General features: G+C 41.4%; 1 protein-coding gene across 1 annotated transcript in view; it reads right to left on the bottom strand.

Annotated features, from left to right (window-relative positions):
- Positions 1-2,724: 2,724 nt before the first annotated feature.
- Positions 2,725-17,377, bottom strand: part of MB21D2 (Mab-21 domain containing 2) — a 169,155-nt gene continuing 154,502 nt past the window's right edge. The window contains exon 2 of the mRNA XM_089654297.1: positions 2,725-4,663. Coding sequence (XP_089510423.1) covers positions 3,399-4,663 — 1,265 coding nt within the window. The 3' untranslated portion in view covers positions 2,725-3,398. The remainder of the gene's footprint in view (positions 4,664-17,377) is intronic.

Below are 17,377 nucleotides of genomic sequence, written 5' to 3'. Positions count from 1 at the left end.
AGCCATTGGCTTCCCCAGCTGTCAATAAAATCATGTGAGCAAAGCGGTGGACAGGGCTAAGCTGTGTGTGTCTATAGATGCACAGCACCCAGCTTGGGGGTGAGCCCCCAAAGCAAGTGGTTTGCTATGGGGGCAGACACAGAAGACGGGAAGCAAAGAGTACTGGTGGATGATTCCAGAAACGGAGATTGTAAGCATAACATGTTTTTTATTTTGGGGGAAAAAATGTTATCATTTAAAACCACTTTAATTGCTCCCTTTCGGTCAGTTAAATATACTATTGAAAGCATTTCATTATATCTGTTTTACAAGTGCAAAAATACCTGTTGACCTTGTCAGAAATTTGGAGCTGTCCTGTGCTATATGCCTGCTATCTCAAAGGAACTATTCAGTGTTTCAGGTTATCTTGAAGTGATTTGGTAGTTTAGTAACACAATGGGAAGGGCTGACACTACTCTAGCCGCAAAAAGGCTTTGTGTTGTCAGCCAACAACAGGAAATTGAGAGCAGAGTGTCTTTCTGGCAGATCAACAGGTATTTTTCTGTATTCACACGGCCTTTAAGTGGATATAATAAAATGTGCATGTATTGCAGAGATGTACTGCATGTGTTTTGTCCTGTCATGTTACTACAGCTCAATGATGCTACTACAGTTCAGAAATGAAAAGCACCAAGAAAGCCTCCCCAAAAAAGTAGAACAGATACATTTTAAAGCCTTTGTCTAGCTAAAACTGAGAATTTCAGGAGGATGCCAGCAGGTTAGGTTGCTGGACAGTTTTCTTTTCATTGCTGGAGAGTTAGTTTTACGTTACCGACAAAGCAGCAGGATACGTGACATACAGCTGATTGCTTTCATAATAGCATAGTGTGTTTAAAGGGGCAGAAATGTGATCTCCACAAGGGAGATCTAACTGCAAATGCCCTCAAGAGTTTTAGAAGCAAGTGTATGCTGCCAATCACTGCCATCCACCCAACATTAAATGCCACTTGAGAAGAATTTCTTGTAAGCCATTACTGCTTATGTCTTTTACAGAACTAGCAAGAAAAATAAGACAACCTTAGAAATATGTTACACAGTACAGGATGAATGACATAAACATAACTTTTCTTCCAGTAAAGAACGCAGACTGCACAAACTATACATTCCAGCAGAACAAAATGATAGTGGAATCTTGTCAGAAAACTTCTAGCATTTCAAACATAACATTTTTATATCTTCCCACACAAGTGAGACTGTACCTAGAATGGAGATGGGTGAATCATTTTAAGACTAAAGCAATCTTTGGAATGAAATCTTTGAATTCAAAGTATGATCATTTCAGTTGCACATGATCTGAGATGGTTTACTCAATTTAAGGTTACTTAAGTGATGGAGCTTTTTTAAACTTTACAGAGAAAGCTACTGTCTACATACAGTATATACCCAATAACACAAATGGGCTTGTTCAAAAAAAAGTAAGAGTAATGTGCAAAGTGCATCAACGGACAGCAACCAACCAGAAATGTAGCTTCAGTGATCTGACTTTAGAAGAAGGCCTTGCTATATGAGAATTTCAAAAATATTATACAATTTCATACCAATGTTGCTAGCGCCACTTGCTGGCCCAAACATTGGTCTAGATTTCCTATTTGTGTTCCCATTATGTTCTAGACCTGCCATATTTACATATCTACGTACTACAGAGACATGCTACACCCGAGAAGTGCGATTGGTTTGGAATTCTTAAAGGCTACGTTCACCTTTTGGGAAAAAATAATATTCGCACATAATTTTGCTGGGAAAGATGTGAATTTATTATTTTTCCCCAAGGAGCTTAGAAAGCATTGCACAGCTGATCAGGGGTGCAATGTCAGACTAATGCAGACAAGCCCTATAGCTGTTAGCCTGTACCTTTATACAGGCTGACTGTTTACAAGCTAGAGGGCTTGTGAATGAACTACGAAGCCACTCATCAGCGGCCACACAGTTCATTCAGAACGACAAGCTGTCAGCTGCAAAGGCTGACAGCAATTGTAGTTCATGTACACAACCACCCTGCTTTTGAATTGTGGCAGCAGAAGCGTAGAGAAGATCCCAGCCCACTGTCACAATGAAGGAACAATTGGGAGAACTGACTGCTGGAGCTGGAACATGTTACATGTTCTACACTAAATACAAGTGGAACATGTAACATGTTCCAGAAGGTGGATTTATCCTTTAATGCCATAGCAGCACAAGAATTTAATGACAACATGCTTGATGGCATACAGACTAGCTGTAGTTATATGTTTTATTGCCCTGGAACAAGCATGCAAGTGAAGTCAGAACTCCTAATCTGCTTGTTTCAGGAGTGTGACACAAAGTATTGATGTCAACATGAGAGCCAAGTAACTATCATTTTCAGGTGAAGAGATCAGCAATATCAGCTTGTATATTTTTCTCAGTAAGGATTAACTCACACCTACGTCTTTCTGTATTTGAAAAATGGAGGTCTCAACAAGGTCAAACAGAAAAAAATTGTTTTCTATATGCCCTGTTTACACTAAAATGGAGCAGAGAGGTATGCAAAATACAGCATGTACGCATTTTCCATATCACACCAATGTTCATCCGCGTGTTTCTATGCACAGCAGCAAATATTTGAAATTTCACTTTGTGACATTTCATAAAAACTAAAAAAAAAAAAAAAAAAATTGTACAAAAGAAAGACTGTACAGAAATAAAGAACTGCCCCCCCCCCCCCCCGTCCCTACAGAAAGAGAACTAGCCTGTACAGGAAAAAAGGCTTGATTTCTGTGTGGTTTAATGGGAACAAGCCCTAAGGGTTTCCTATAATTGTTCAAAGTGATATCTTCATAAACAAGGTCTGCTTTCAGTAAATACCTTTGGTTGCTGTAATATATTGCACTTGGACATCACAATTGTTCTTATTATGCTCAAAAAGGTCCGTAAGAACAACATTTGCTGACAAGCCAGTTTATTGTGCCAAGCTAGTTTGCTGTGATGAGACTGATGACCCAGAACTCTCATGAAATCTGCTTGGTACAATGGGAAATGCAGACAGGTCCAGCTTGATAGCCAAAAGTTGTTGGTACATTTACACCTAAAACAATGGAAGCCCAATGCAGTTAATTTATTTCCAAAACATATATCTGAATTTTCAACATGTATACCAATTAAATAGACACAATAGCAAACATAAAATGGTCATTAAGGCTCATGTTCTCCCTTAAAACCTAAAAAAAATGATCAAAGCAGCATATGAAATAGTAATATACTGTTTCAAATTTTGCAAAGTCCTGCACAAACAGGATTAAAAATTTCATATTGTTCTTGACAGATCCAATCTAAGCTGGATATGTAAAAACAAGACATCACACAGATTACACATGAAGTCTTAATGAATGCATCGGACATTCTCAGAAAAACTTGTCATCAATCCTAAAATGAGGCCTGGTAACATCGTCAGGGTTGATGAAGACAGAGATAGACTTTCCTGGGTTTTCAGTTACTAGCTGTTGCAATTTTTTGGCTAACCGATCATCTGGCTGGTTATTGTCTCCTCCATCAGACTGTGGTGATGGTATGCTAGTGGTGCTTCCTCTCCTCTGGAGATCCAGGGTGAGTCGGTTGGCAGCCTTCACATGTTCAATGGCCGTCCGAAGGTGTTCTGCAGGGTCTGATCTCACAGAAGACAGCTTTCTAGCATGTAACATCACTGTATCTTCTGAAAGGTGCTCTAGCATATTGCATTGAGGAATAAAGTAGTTGGGGCACATTTTGTTTACTAAGCAATGCTGTAGATCATCAATAAGTCCCAACAGGAAATGGGCTGCATAATCTTCCTGAGCTAAGTAATTAGCTGGGAGTCTATCACAAGCCCACAGCATCATACTACGCAGATGGTATGGACTGATAGCTTTTGGTCTTGATAAAAGCTTTATGATTATGGCTTTACAAGCTTGATAGGCTTGCATTAAGCTACTGGAAATGCACTTCTTCAGCTGCACCTCGCTTCTGGCGAATGATAATCTCCATTCATTATCTTTCTTACCCTTATAGGAGCAAGCTGGCACTAGATAAAACCCGCTAATTACTTCTTCCTCTGTAATCTTGCCATCCCAAAAGTGGTTTTCCATTAGCCAGCTCTGTGCTACAGCTGGCCACCCTTTGAACGAGACCACAGGAACAATATCATACAGCATGCGACTGCTGCCAACACCTAAAATGATGGATATAATAGTGCCATTCTTTTCTACCTTCTCAACCTTGGGCATTCCTCTCTGAGGTTTCTTCTGAATTTCAGACAGAACAATGCTGATTGACTCGTGGAACCAATCAGCAACTTTTGTAGGGGAGAAGAAATAGTTAGTGGCACCATTGATATGGTCAACAATAGTACAACAGTCTTTCCACTTTGTGATTGTCCCTTCATCAAACAATCGAAGGCTAAGCCATGAGTGACACAGGGCAGAGTGACGCATATCAAGTGTGACTGGCTGGTTTCGGTCATGAAGCTTTAAAGCTGGCACAAGAAGGGTAAAATCCATGTCATAATCGGTTCCACGAGCGTAAACATTCAATTCATCAAGATCCAAGTCTACAACTCCTTCCCGAACACCACCAGAAAGCAGCAAGTACTCATTTGCTACAGGCAACTTCTGGTCAAGTTTCTGGACCATGCCTGTAAAGAAACGAAAAAAGTAGGAGTTAATATATACCTTATTATAAAGCATGATGCCAAATGCAAAACACAGATTGATAAAATAACATTTAGGTGCACTCATTATTTTAGACACTGGGATGGAGAACAGTCTGTGATACTCTTTTTTTCTAATCGCTAAAAAGTTACATTTCCAGAGCAAGCATCTTTCTGAAAATGTAACTGTTAGTGCTAAGCATCATGGACAGTGCTCAACTAGTTGTTGCAACAGGCACTAAAACCCTTACAATTACCTTAGATTTTAGGGTTGATTTGCCAAGGGTGTAGAGCATGATCACTCTGCAAAGTCAAATTTTACAAAAATTTCTCTACTCCTTTAGTAAAGCAACACCAACCTGTATTATACATTTTAGGGCTCACTGCACAAGGAAAAAGTGGAGTTAGCACATCAACAAATGAAAACTTCTTTTTCAAGGTTTACCAACAAACAAAAACTAAAAACTACACGTTGGCAGTTAACATTATAAACCAGAGAGCAGCAGGACTTAGAGCTACAGCAAAAACACAAAACAGTAAAACACACCATTACACATGTATCCCTTGCCTATCATATGTGGAACAAAAGGTGGATGTGCATTTTGAATTTATATGCAATGGAAGGCCACATACAGAAATGCATGAACCCCCAATAATGGGTTGAGCAACAAATGTGTAAAAGGTGTCACTGTGTAGTAATGTTTGGCTAGCGGAAGTCCGAACTCTAGACAATGTTTTTGATAACTAACTCATGAAGTCTTATGTATAAGATGCAAAGAGCATAGCAGAGTAACTCATAGTAATTCATATCACTCAATACAATTTTAATAAAGCCATATAGGTAAAAATTGCTTACAAGAATTGCTACTCTTTGTACTCATTTACTGAATAACTCGGACCTAAACAAAAGTCTGGATCATTCAAAACTGGGCAATAAGATCAGCAGAGATGGCAAAACACGGGCATTGTGAATCTACGGGGCTGTTTACAGCATATATTTGCAGTAACACACATATTAACCAACATGTGACAACACAAGTGCAATGCAGTGCCTTTCATTCTTAATGGCACCCCCAACAAACCTTCCGAACTATGTGGGTTGCAGTGCAGTTACAATGCACTAACACATGATGCAGTGGTGGTGGTATGATCCAACAAACATTTTTCTGCAGTTTCAAAAACGTTATTTTTCATTTTGAAACAAAAATAAATTACAGTTTCTTGTTTTTTTTTTTTCTAGATACAAAGGTAAAATGATGTAAATAATCCTAATATATCTGATGATGTGCTTGGGCACGAAAGGCCTTAGGAGGAACCGACAGAGCATGACGTCATCTTTTGCCCGGAGCCACGAGACAGCCCCGCGGCCATTTTAACTCAGGGTCAGTATCATTGCTGCGTACTCTGCTTTCATATATGTACTGTACACAGCCTTACTACCCTGCTTGTCATTTTATTCATGAAATCTCTTTTTTAAAATACTACACTATGGGCACTTGTTTTTTGGTTCCCATTGGGAGCTAAATCCATTTGCAGGATTCCTGTAGTGCTCATCTATTACCACCAGAGGGACGGAGCTCTTGGAATCTGGCTGATAATTATACCAACCTTAAGGGGACCTCCGGATCTCTGATACATCTTCCCAGGCTGATTGATCCAAAGATTGGAATTCACCCTCTCCATCTACTTTAGGATTCCTGGAGACATTTATTTACGCGCATTTTCCGTGCGCGTCCGGTGAGTGCGCACTCTTTCCATTGCTTCCTTGTCTTCATCAGTTATTTCTTGGGACTATATATTTATATCCAGTTAACAACTACGGACTATTTGCCTTTTGCACTTATCTTTTAGCGCTGCACTCTGTTATTACTATTCCGCTTTTTATGGGTATACTGTGATTACCTTTAGTGCTAGCTGCTTGGTTAAGAGCGCTCACTTTATAACATTCTAATCCTAATATACATTCAAGATATGTATAGCTGGTAATTATACAAGGTACGTGAGGGCAGCCTTATTTTCTCAATATATATGCAGGGCATGTTCCCTACTTAGTAATGCTGCATAATAGTTGTACTTTATCGTTCCTTCGAAAAGTGAAAATCAATGATTCAGCTGACTCACTGTAAGGAATGAGTTTGGTGTTCTTAGAAATAGAGAATGTGCACATTACAAAGCAAATTTTCACTTAACTTCATAAATAAGGTGAAGCCAAGTAAAAATGGACTTTGCGAAAAATACCCAATTGTGTGCTAAGGGGAAAAAAAAAAAAAAAAAAGCTCTTACCTGATTGAAGTCAGAACAGCTTCATCACATTTACTAAGCTAATTGAAACATTACTTTGCAAAGTGAGCAGTCTTTACTCCTTTAGTAAATCAACCATAATTTACTCCCTATGTGGACAATATCTTACTTCAACAGCCAGAGTAAACTGGTTTATAAAATTCTGTTCAAGTATGTATGAGCTCCAGTCCCAGGTGAAAAAAATAAAAACTGTAGCTGCTGACATTTATAAAAAAATAGCCATCTACCTGTCCCTTGATCCAGCAGTGTGCTCACTAGGGGCAGGTTCACCGGCCGTCCTCTGTCCCCGGCATCTTAAATGTGGGCACCTGACTTTGACAGGTTGCAGCTTTACAGCCGGGTGCCTACTGCACATGCATGAGCAGCGCTGTGCATTGTGAATGGTCCTGCAGTCTTCTGGGATCAGTCACGTGCCCCAGAAGACTGCAGGGTGGGGCGTAGTAGAACTCCGGCTTCTGATCTCCTAGTGGTCAAAGTGGAAGTGGGAGCAGGTACCTGTCAAAATTGGGTACCAGCTCCAAGTACATGGTACAGCAGGCACATATCAGGTATAGAAAATGTTGGGTTTACATACTCTTTAGCCGAAAAAAGTAGCTTGGATTGCTCTCAGCTTTCTCCACATTCCCTTTTTTAACTGCTATGATCAGACTTCCTCTCTTGCTCACTTCTGAGATGGACTATGGACTGTGAGATTTGTAGTTTGCATAGAGCAGTGCACCTGACTGCAACAAATGTGTACTGCCCATTCCAAATAAACGGAAGTGAGTGGGAACAGGAGAGGTCTGGGAGCTTATGAAGAATAAGGATACTGTTAATAAAGTGAAACCTTGCAGCTAAAATGCAGGGTCTTGTTTTGAAGGGACTGTGTTTGCTAAAAAGCAGCATTGTAGCCTAGTGGTTACCACTTTTGTCTAGCAGCACTACAGTCCTCCGTTGAGTCCCAACCAGGACACTACCTGAACAGAGTTTGCATATTCTCCCTGTGCATGATTGGGTTTCCTCCAGGTACTCTGGTTTACTTCTACACTGCAAAAACATGCTGGTAGGTGGACTGTCCACCATTTAAATTGGCCCTAGTATGTATGCATGTGAGGCAGGGACCTCAAACTGTAAGCTCCTTAACGCAAGAACTGATGTGAATGTACAATATGTAAAGCGCTGTGTAAATTGTTGACATTACATATACACCTGAAACACCTGTAGGGGTAAGAAAGCATACTGTTGCAAGAAAAAGTATGTGAACCCCTTGGGATTACGTGGGATTGCATGAATTGCGCATAAAATGTGCTCTGAACGTCATCTAAGTCACAAAAATAGAAGAACACAGTCTGCTAAACATAATACTACACAAACATTAGATGTTGCCATGGTTTAATTGCACATAACATGTAAACATTCACAGTGCAGAGAGGTAAAAGTATGTGAGGCCCTAGCTTAATGACTTCTCCCAGAGCTAATTGGAGCCAGGAATGAGCCAACCTTGACTCCAATCAGTGTGATGATATATTGGATGTGTTGCTGACAGCTGTCCTGCCCTTAAAAAACACACACCTGTTTTGGGTTTACTGGTTTCAAAAAGCACTGTCTGATGTGAACCATGCCTCGCAGAAAAGAGCTCTCAGAAGACCCACGATCAAGAATTGTTGACTTGCATGAAGCTGGAAAGGGTTACAAAAGTATCTCCAAAAGCTTTGATGTTCATGTGTCCACGGTAAGACAGACTGTCTACAAATGGAGAAAGTTTAGCACTAATGCTACTCTCCCTAGGCGAGGTCGTCCTGTAAAAATGACTGCAAGAGCACAGCACAGAATGCTGCATGAGGTAAAGAAGAATCCCAGAGTGTCAGCTAAAGACCTACAGAAATCTCTGGCACATGCTAACATTTTTGTTGACACATCTACAATAAGGAAAACATTAAACAAGAATGGAGTACATGGGAGGACACCACGGAGGAAGCCATTGCTGTCCAAAAAGAATATGGCAGCACGTTTGAAGTTTGCAAAAGAAAACCTGGATGTTCCACAGCACTACTGGCAAAATATACTGTGGACAGATGAAACCAAGATTGAGTTGTTCGGGAAGAAGACACAACACTATGTGTGGAGAAAAAAAGGCACAGCACACCAACATCAAAACCTCATCCCCACTGTAAAACATGGCGGAGGGAGCATCATGGTTTTGGGCTGCTTTGCTGCCTCAGGGCCTGGACGGATTGTTGTCATTGATGGGAAAATGAATTCCAGAGTTTATCAAGACATTTTGCAGGAAAACGTACGACCATCTGTCCGCCAACTGAAGCTCCGCAGAGGATGGGTGCTGCAACAGGACAATGACCCAAAGCATACAAGTAATTCAACAAAACAATGGCTGCAACAGCACAGAATACGCCTTCTGGAGTGGCCCAGTCAGAGTCCTGACCTCAACCCGATTGAAATGCTGTGGCATGACCTTAAGAGAGCGATTCACACCAGACATCCCAAGAATATTGCTACACTGAAACAGTTTTGTGAAGAGGAGTGGTCCAAAATTACTCCAGATCGTTGTGCAGGTCTGATCTGCAACTACAGGAAACTTTTGGTTGAGGTTATTGCTGCCAAAGGAGGGTCAACCAGTTATTAAGTCCAAAGGTTCACATACTTTTTCCTCCCTGCACTGTGAATGTTTACATGTTATGTGCAATTAAACCATGGCAACATCTAATGTTTGTGTAGTATTATGTTCAGCAGACTGTGTTCTTCTATTGTTGTGACTTAGATGATGTTCAGAGCACATTTTATGCCCAATTCATGCAAAACTCCACGTAATCCCAAGGGGTTCACATACTTTTTCTTGCAACTGTACTTACCTTTTGTCTGGCCTTCTTCACACAGTGCTCAGATGGGGGCAACCTCAGTGAGATTTGGGAAATACAGAGTACTCTAATTCTCTACTCTAATCTTGCTGAGAAGATGGTCCCAACACTGTGCTTCTCAGATTTGATTCCCTGGGATCTCATCAGCAAGATGCCATCACCCCCTGCACCTTGAAAGCTGGAGGCGAGGTAGGTTTATTATCCATTTTTATCATCCCACAGGTGTTTTGTCCAATGTTGTGTTACCTTTCAGAAAGGGGTAAAAAAAAGTGGACTTTGCACCACTTTACAAAAAAAAATTACCTACAGAAAATACACTTTATCTTCCCTTTAAGGACATATATCCGGATTTCCTCTAAAAGTTAAGCTCTGTTCCTTTCAGGGTCCAAAAATCATGGGCATCCTGCATTAATCAGAACTATTGGGACTGACAGTATAAATCCATTTATGTTCTGCAGCTTAGTTTTGAGGATTAGTCATGAAAATCTGTTGTGCTAGAATGTGGTAGTAGCTAAATCAAAGTCAGTGAATCCAATATATCTGCCACAACAGCCTACTAACAAGGTTACAAAAAAAAGCAATCCTGAAGTACGCAGCACACTTAACTGTTACTGCAAATGAACGTTGATTAAAATACAAATAATGAGGCTGAAAAACTTTGTGATGGTTGATAGATTAGAATGTAAATTTCAGAATACTCAAGGGATTGGCAGACACTGGAATGTCATACGGGTTTCAGATCTGCACTTTGGTAGATCTAATTAGCTAACGAAGCAAACCAGGTGGCAGTGCAGAACAAACCTGGTACATGTTCTTTGAAGCAACTATAAGCAGAAGTAGCTCGATCAGATCAATGCAGGTTATTTCTTCCTAGACACACTCTATGCTTTTAAACACCATTTACAAACCGATAAAAAAAAAAAAATGAAACTTCGAAGTCAATCAATATAAAAATAACCTAAGTGCATTAAAAGTGAATGAAGCTAATGGCTCTACATCTTCAAACTTGTTTTCTATATCTGCTAAGCTTGCATTTACCTTACATTAGAAGACTTTTGTATGATGTATTTAGTGATACAAGTCATAAAAAATGCAAAAAGAATCCTGTTATGGAAGTAGGCCAGACCATAAGAGTATAGCCTAGGTGTGGAACAGACTGAACCTGGCAAAATCTGATAGGGTATGGCTCAACTTGTAGAGGCAGGCATGAGCGAAAGGACACATATAAATTCATCTTTTGAGAGGTGGAACTTATAGATAGGGCAGGGATTAGGTGGAGGGGGGGGGGGGGGTCAGGAGGGACCTCTGCCCTGGTATTATGTGATTCAGAAGGGGTGCTGCAATGAGGGTTCCTGATGCTACAAGCTGACAGGAGCGGGAGAAACTTCATTACTCATTGTCAGTTTAGCGCAGAAAGTAACAGGCCAAATCTATAGAGGAGGAAGAAGCCGGGAGTCAGCTGAGCTCTCTTGCCCCTCCAGCTCCACACTGCAACACTCCCGATCGGGATTATCAGATCAAGGTTTGTTTTCCTGCCCCATCCCCTCCCAGCAAACAATGTGGGTAGGATGTGGGTACACAAACCCTATAAAGTCCTGATCTGATAGCCAATGCCAATGCTAGTGCAGGTCCCTGGTGCAGCATGACTTGTCATGATGAGGAGTCATCCAGGAGACAGCCTGAAAGATGAAGAGCAGCCGGCAGCCCGCAAGCTGAGGAACCCGGAATGCAGCCTTCAACATGAGGAGAAGCCTGAGAGGCAGCCTTCAACATGAGAAGCATGGGAGGCAGCCTTCAAATGAGGAGAAGCCTGGCAGGCAGCCTTCAACATGAGGAGAAGCCTGGCAGGCAGCCTTCAACATGAGGAGAAGCCTGGCAGGCAGCCTTCAACTTGAGGAGAAGCCTGGGAGGCAGCCTTCAACATGAGGAGAAGCCTGGGAGGCAGCCTTCAACATGAGGAGAAGCCTGGGAGGCAGCCCGTAAGATGAGGAGGAGTCCGGGAGGCAGCCCGTAAGATGAAGAGGAGTCCGGGAGGCAGCCCGTAAGATGAAGAGGAGTCCGGGAGGCAGCCCGTAAGATGAAGAGGAGTCCGGGAGGCAGCCCGTAAGATGAGGAGTCCGGGAGGCAGCTCGTAAGATGAGGAGTCCGGGAGGCAGCCCGTAAGATGAGGAGGAGTCCGGGAGGCAGCCCGTAAGATGAGGAGGAGTCCGGGAGGCAGCCCGTAAGATGAGGAGGAGTCCAGGAGGCAGCCCCTAAGATGAGGAGTCTGGGAGGCAGCCCGTAAGATGAGGAGGAGTCCAGGAGGCAGCCCGTAAGATGAGGAGGAGTCCGAGAGGCAGCCCGTAAAATGAGGAGGAGTCTGGGAGGCAGACCTGCATCATAGGCCTGTGTGTTGAAGGCAGGATTGTACTAGGGACCTTGGAGGGTGGGCAGAGTAAAAAAACATTTGTGCTGGGGATAAGAGTGTGCTAGTAAAAGGGAAGGAAAAGAAGATTAGTTCTAGGTGGAAGGATTTGTGATGGAAGAGGGGAACTTGGGGGGGTGACAGGGGTAAGATTTGTTTTAGGAGGAGAAATTGGAGCAGGAGGGATTTGCAGGGAGGATTTGTGCTGGGAGGGGAATTTGGCAGGTCAAAGTAGTAAGATTTGTTCTAAGGGGGGGGGATCTGTGGTGGGAGAGGGATTTGGGGGTGATGGGAGTATTATTCCTTCTATAAAGGGAAACTTTCAAATGGATGAGCTAAGAGGAGTAATTGGGGGGATGGGAATTTGTGCTGGAAGAAGAGGGGGATTTGTGCTGGGGGGATTGCGGGGAGGGGATTTGTTCTAGGAGGGGCAATTTGAGTGCTAGGAATGATGGGGGGTAATTTGCACTGGGAGAGGAGATGGGGGAAAATTCTTTGTGCTAAAAAGGGGGCATCGGGTGGAGGGGATTTGTACTGGCAGGGGAAATTTGGAGCGTGGGCAGCTAGGAGTAAGATTTGTGCATGAGTGGGAAATTTGTGGGGCACGTGCTAGGGGGGGTGATTTGGGGGGAGGGGGGTATGGGGTGCCAGGAAGGGGGACTTCAACAGTGGGGATCTGTACTGGGAGGAGGGGAATTTTTTGTTTGGGGAAAATTTTGCCATGCAAATTATGCTTAGGGGGCAAGTGTGCAGATTAGTGCTTGATTTTTTTTGTGCGTGTTCTCCCTGTGTTCATGTGCTTTTCTAGTTTTCTTCTATCAGAAACATAGTAGTATACGGTTATTTTGTACAGACTTGTCTTACTGTGTTAGTAGGACTGTAAGGTCCCTTTCACACAAGTGATTCAATCAGGTTCCGCCTGTCAATTTTTCAGGTGGACCCGATTGGAAAGTCTATAGGCAGGTGTAAACAGACTTATGTCACTTTACACCTGCCTACCTTCAAGTCTAATCCAGTCCACTAAAATAAATAAATAAAATGGAAGGGGACCTGTCCTCTTCCATTTAGAGAAATTGGATTGGAGGGTAGTCGGGGTGTCTTTTTACTTCTAGACGCCCATAAACTAAGTGGACCACTCCACCCTCTGCTCTGATTAGCAGGGGATCTGTGAAAGGATCCCCTACTGATTGGAAAACAATTCACCCCATGTGAAGGAAGCCTAACAAAGCCATTCCATTTTAACTCCATCAAATACAGGAGCCGATCATGTGTTTCTAAGCACACTGTATAGCACTGAATATGAATACTCAATGGCTACTTTATTATGTACATATTTCCAGTAATGAATAGGTCTCACTTTTATGTTCAGAACACCCTAAATCCTTGCACATGCCCGCCTTCATTTTTGAAGGAGAAATCAATCTGGGAAGTGAACAAACTATATAGTTCTCAGATCCATTTCTTTTGTGGATAGATGTACTTGCATCTAGCTGTAGAAAGAGGCTACACCGTCCCAGGATGGACAAAACTCTTGTTTGTGTAAATGCAGCTAGATTGAATACTCGCTAGATGCAGCTGACCATCTAATTGTGAATTCAGCCATAGTAAAGCATTACATGTTTTCAGATGCAATTACAACCCCTGGCAAAAAGTATGGAATCACCAGGCTTAGAAAATGTTCATTCAATTGTTTAATTGTGCAGAAAAAAAACAAACAATCACAGACATACCTCAAAACTATTTTCATGTAACATTCCAACCTTCTGGCTATAAGAAACACTTAAAAAAAAAAAAAACTGTACTGAATTGCAACTGTTTTTGAAGATCAAGCAGAAGAAAAAAACATGGAATCACTCAATTCAGAGGCAACTACTGTGGAATCACCATGTACTTTGCAGTTCTAAAGCAAACATCTGCATCAGATTACATCTGCTACTTGGTCTGCAGGTAAAAGAGTGATTGCACACCTTGGTGAGCTGTTGCACCAAACTGATTGACATGAATCATGGCTCCAACAGGAGAGAGGTCAGTCCAAACAAAGAGAGAGGTCAGTCCAAATAAAGAAGAGGATTAGATAACTTCTTCAAGAAGTTAAATCATCACGCAATTTTGCGAAAGATGTTGGTTGTTCCCAGTCAGCTGTGTCTAAAATCTGGACCAAGTGCAAATCAAATGGGAAGGTTGTGAAAGGGAAGCGTACTGGTAGACCAAGGAAGACATCAAGGCATCAAGATAGAAAAAACTCATAGCAAGATGCCTTGAAAACAGAGAATGCACAACAAAACAAATGAGGAACAAATGGACAGAAACTGGAGTCTGTAACCGAACTGTAAGATATCGCAAGAAATGGGATTTAAATGCAAAAAAGCAAAACAAAAACCATCAATAACACCTTAACAGAAAGAAACAAGGTTACAGTGGGCTAAAGAAAAGCAATCATGGCCTGTGGATGACTGGATGAAAGTGATATCCATTGATGAATCACGAATCTGCATTGGGCATGGTAATGATGCGGGAACTTTTGTTTGGCGCCGTTCCAATGAAATGTATAAAGACAACTGCCTGAAGAAACATGCAAATTCCCACAATCATTGATGATATGGGGTTGCATGTCAGGTAAAGGTATGGAGGAGATGAAAGTCATTAAATATTCAATAAATGCATAAGTGTATATTGAGATTTCGGACACTTTTCTTATTCCATCAATTGAAAAGATGTTTGGTGATGATGACATCATTTTCCAGGATGACAATGCATCTTGCCATAGGGAAAAAGCTGTGAAAACTTTCCTTCAAGAAAGACATATGGCATGACCTGCAAATAGTCCGGACTTCAATCCGATTGAAAATCTATGGTGGAAATGAAATAAAATGGTCCATGACAAGGCTCCAACCTGCAAAGCTGATCTGACAACTGCAATAAGAGAAAGTTGGAGCCGCATTGATAAAGAATACTGTTTGTTGATCGTTACATTCATGCCTCAGAGAATTCAAGCTGTTATAAAAGCGAGAGGTGGTGCAACAAATACTATTGGTGTACTGTAGTGTTTTTTTTCATGATCCCATAATATTTTCCTCAGAATTGAGTGGTTCCATATTTTTTTCCTCTGCTTGTTCTGCAAAAACAGTTGCAACTGACCATAGTTTTCTTTTTTAAGCGTTTCTGAAAGCCAGAAAGTTGGAATGTTAAAATAAAAATAATTTTGAGGCATGTCTGTGATTAGTTTGTTTTCTACACAATTAAACAATTGAATGAACATGGTGAATCCATACTTTTTGCCAGGGGTTGTAGAAATGAGCTCCAAATGCATTTGGATGCATGCATTTTGACCCCTGTGTGCATGGGGCCTGACATGGATTCATTGAGGCATTTCTCCTAGAAAGCATGGACTGGGCTTTTTCAGATGGGCCAAATGAGTAGTAAAGATGGGTTTTTCAGATGGTTCTTTGGACGGAATTTTATAAACAGGGAACAGAAAATGAGAGCAAAGAAATATACAATAGCCACGATCATCCAATTACAGCACTGAATAAAAAAAACACATTTTCTTTGCCTAATAATGACAGAAGGAATCAGAGAGAGTGATGTGGGTGGAAGCCAGAAGATAGAGATTAAAAGCAATAGATAGACTGAAATATCATAAAATGTTGAAGTAACCCAGGCCCTTTAGATGGTATCCAGGTAAACTTTTTTGCAGTCTTCATTCATTTTACATGCATACATAATTTTCATTTTCTATCTAACAGGAGTTGAAATTGAGGTGGTCTTTTGCTGCCGTATTTCCCCTCTTGCCCCATTCACACCAGGGATAGCATTTTGTTGCATGTTTGTATGTGATTTGCTCAGGCGTTTTTGGGCTTTTTGTGTTCTTATGTTAGCCAATAGAGAAAAATGTCATCTGTGACATCATTTGTTGTCATGCCATAAAAACGCTCTTGGTCACGGGACAAAATGCGCAATTTTCGAATTTCCATGGGAATGAAAATGTGTCAAAAATGCATCAATCTGCCCGAATTTCGTAGCTCTAAAACTTTTTTGAGCTTCAGGCATTCTGCTTCAGGCGGCTTGGCGTGGAGATGTGAACCATCTCCATAGAGTAATGATTTTTTTCTTCTCCATGAGCGCTTTGGAGTTTCACACTACAAAATGCTCAAGTGTGAATGGGGCCTTAAAGGTTTGATATGCTGTGTATTAATAGATGCACTCCTGCACATCACCACTGTAAAGATTAGCTTTGGTCTTCCTTAAGTGCTGGTTCACATATATGCGGATTCAGTTTCAGTTTGAACTGCATCCAATCCGCATGACATATGAAATAACATTGCTTCCCATGGCGCCATTTCACATATGTCTGGTGCACTAGCACTGCGAATTGAAAAAGAGTGCTGTCCGATTTCTGAGCAGTGCAGTCCGGTTCAGGTACAGATTACAGACTATTGACTTCTATGTGAACAGTTTCTAAACCGCACATGTGTGAACAAGATAAGATCCTGGCCTAATCCTGTCCTGAACCTGATGTAAACCTGACCTGAAGCGCAAAACAACTACTGTATCAATTAGCTTTGAAACCTGAGCTTCAATCCACACCATACATGTGTGAATCAGCTCTAAAACCTAACAGTTCATAGGAAAATGGACCATTATTTAACAAGGCATATTTCCCACAGAGCTACCACTCACTAGATGTTTTTGCACCATTGAGGTTGATTTACTAACAGCATATAGACTGTGCATTTTGCAAGTGCAGTTGCTCCAGAGCTTAGTAAATTAGGCGAATCTTCACTTTGTAATGAATATCCAATCACATGCAAGGAAAATTTAAAGAAAAAAATTGGATGACAAAAGTTAGCAGAGCTTTCCTGCATTTATTAAGCTCTGGGGCAACTGTCCTAGCAGAGCGCAACTGCACTTGCAAAGTACACAATCGATTTGCCTTTAGTTAATCAACCCCATGGACTGTAACCTAGAGAGTCTCCAAATGATTTGTGTATTGAACATGGACCCTTTTTAATTTGCTTTTCTGATTAATGTGCACATATGCTCCTAATACAGTGACCACAGATTGTAAATGGTGCTACATAAATACAGTAATTACTATCAAACATGATCTATTTATGGCCACCCTACTGAGGGTTAGTGTAT

The sequence above is a fragment of the Staurois parvus genome, unplaced genomic scaffold (assembly GCF_062004578.1).
Source record: "Staurois parvus isolate SC_StPar_1 unplaced genomic scaffold, SC_StPar_1.0 ptg000750l, whole genome shotgun sequence".
In the NCBI taxonomy this organism is placed as follows: domain Eukaryota; kingdom Metazoa; phylum Chordata; class Amphibia; order Anura; family Ranidae; genus Staurois; species Staurois parvus.
This window is presented reverse-complemented; position numbering and strand designations above follow the sequence as displayed.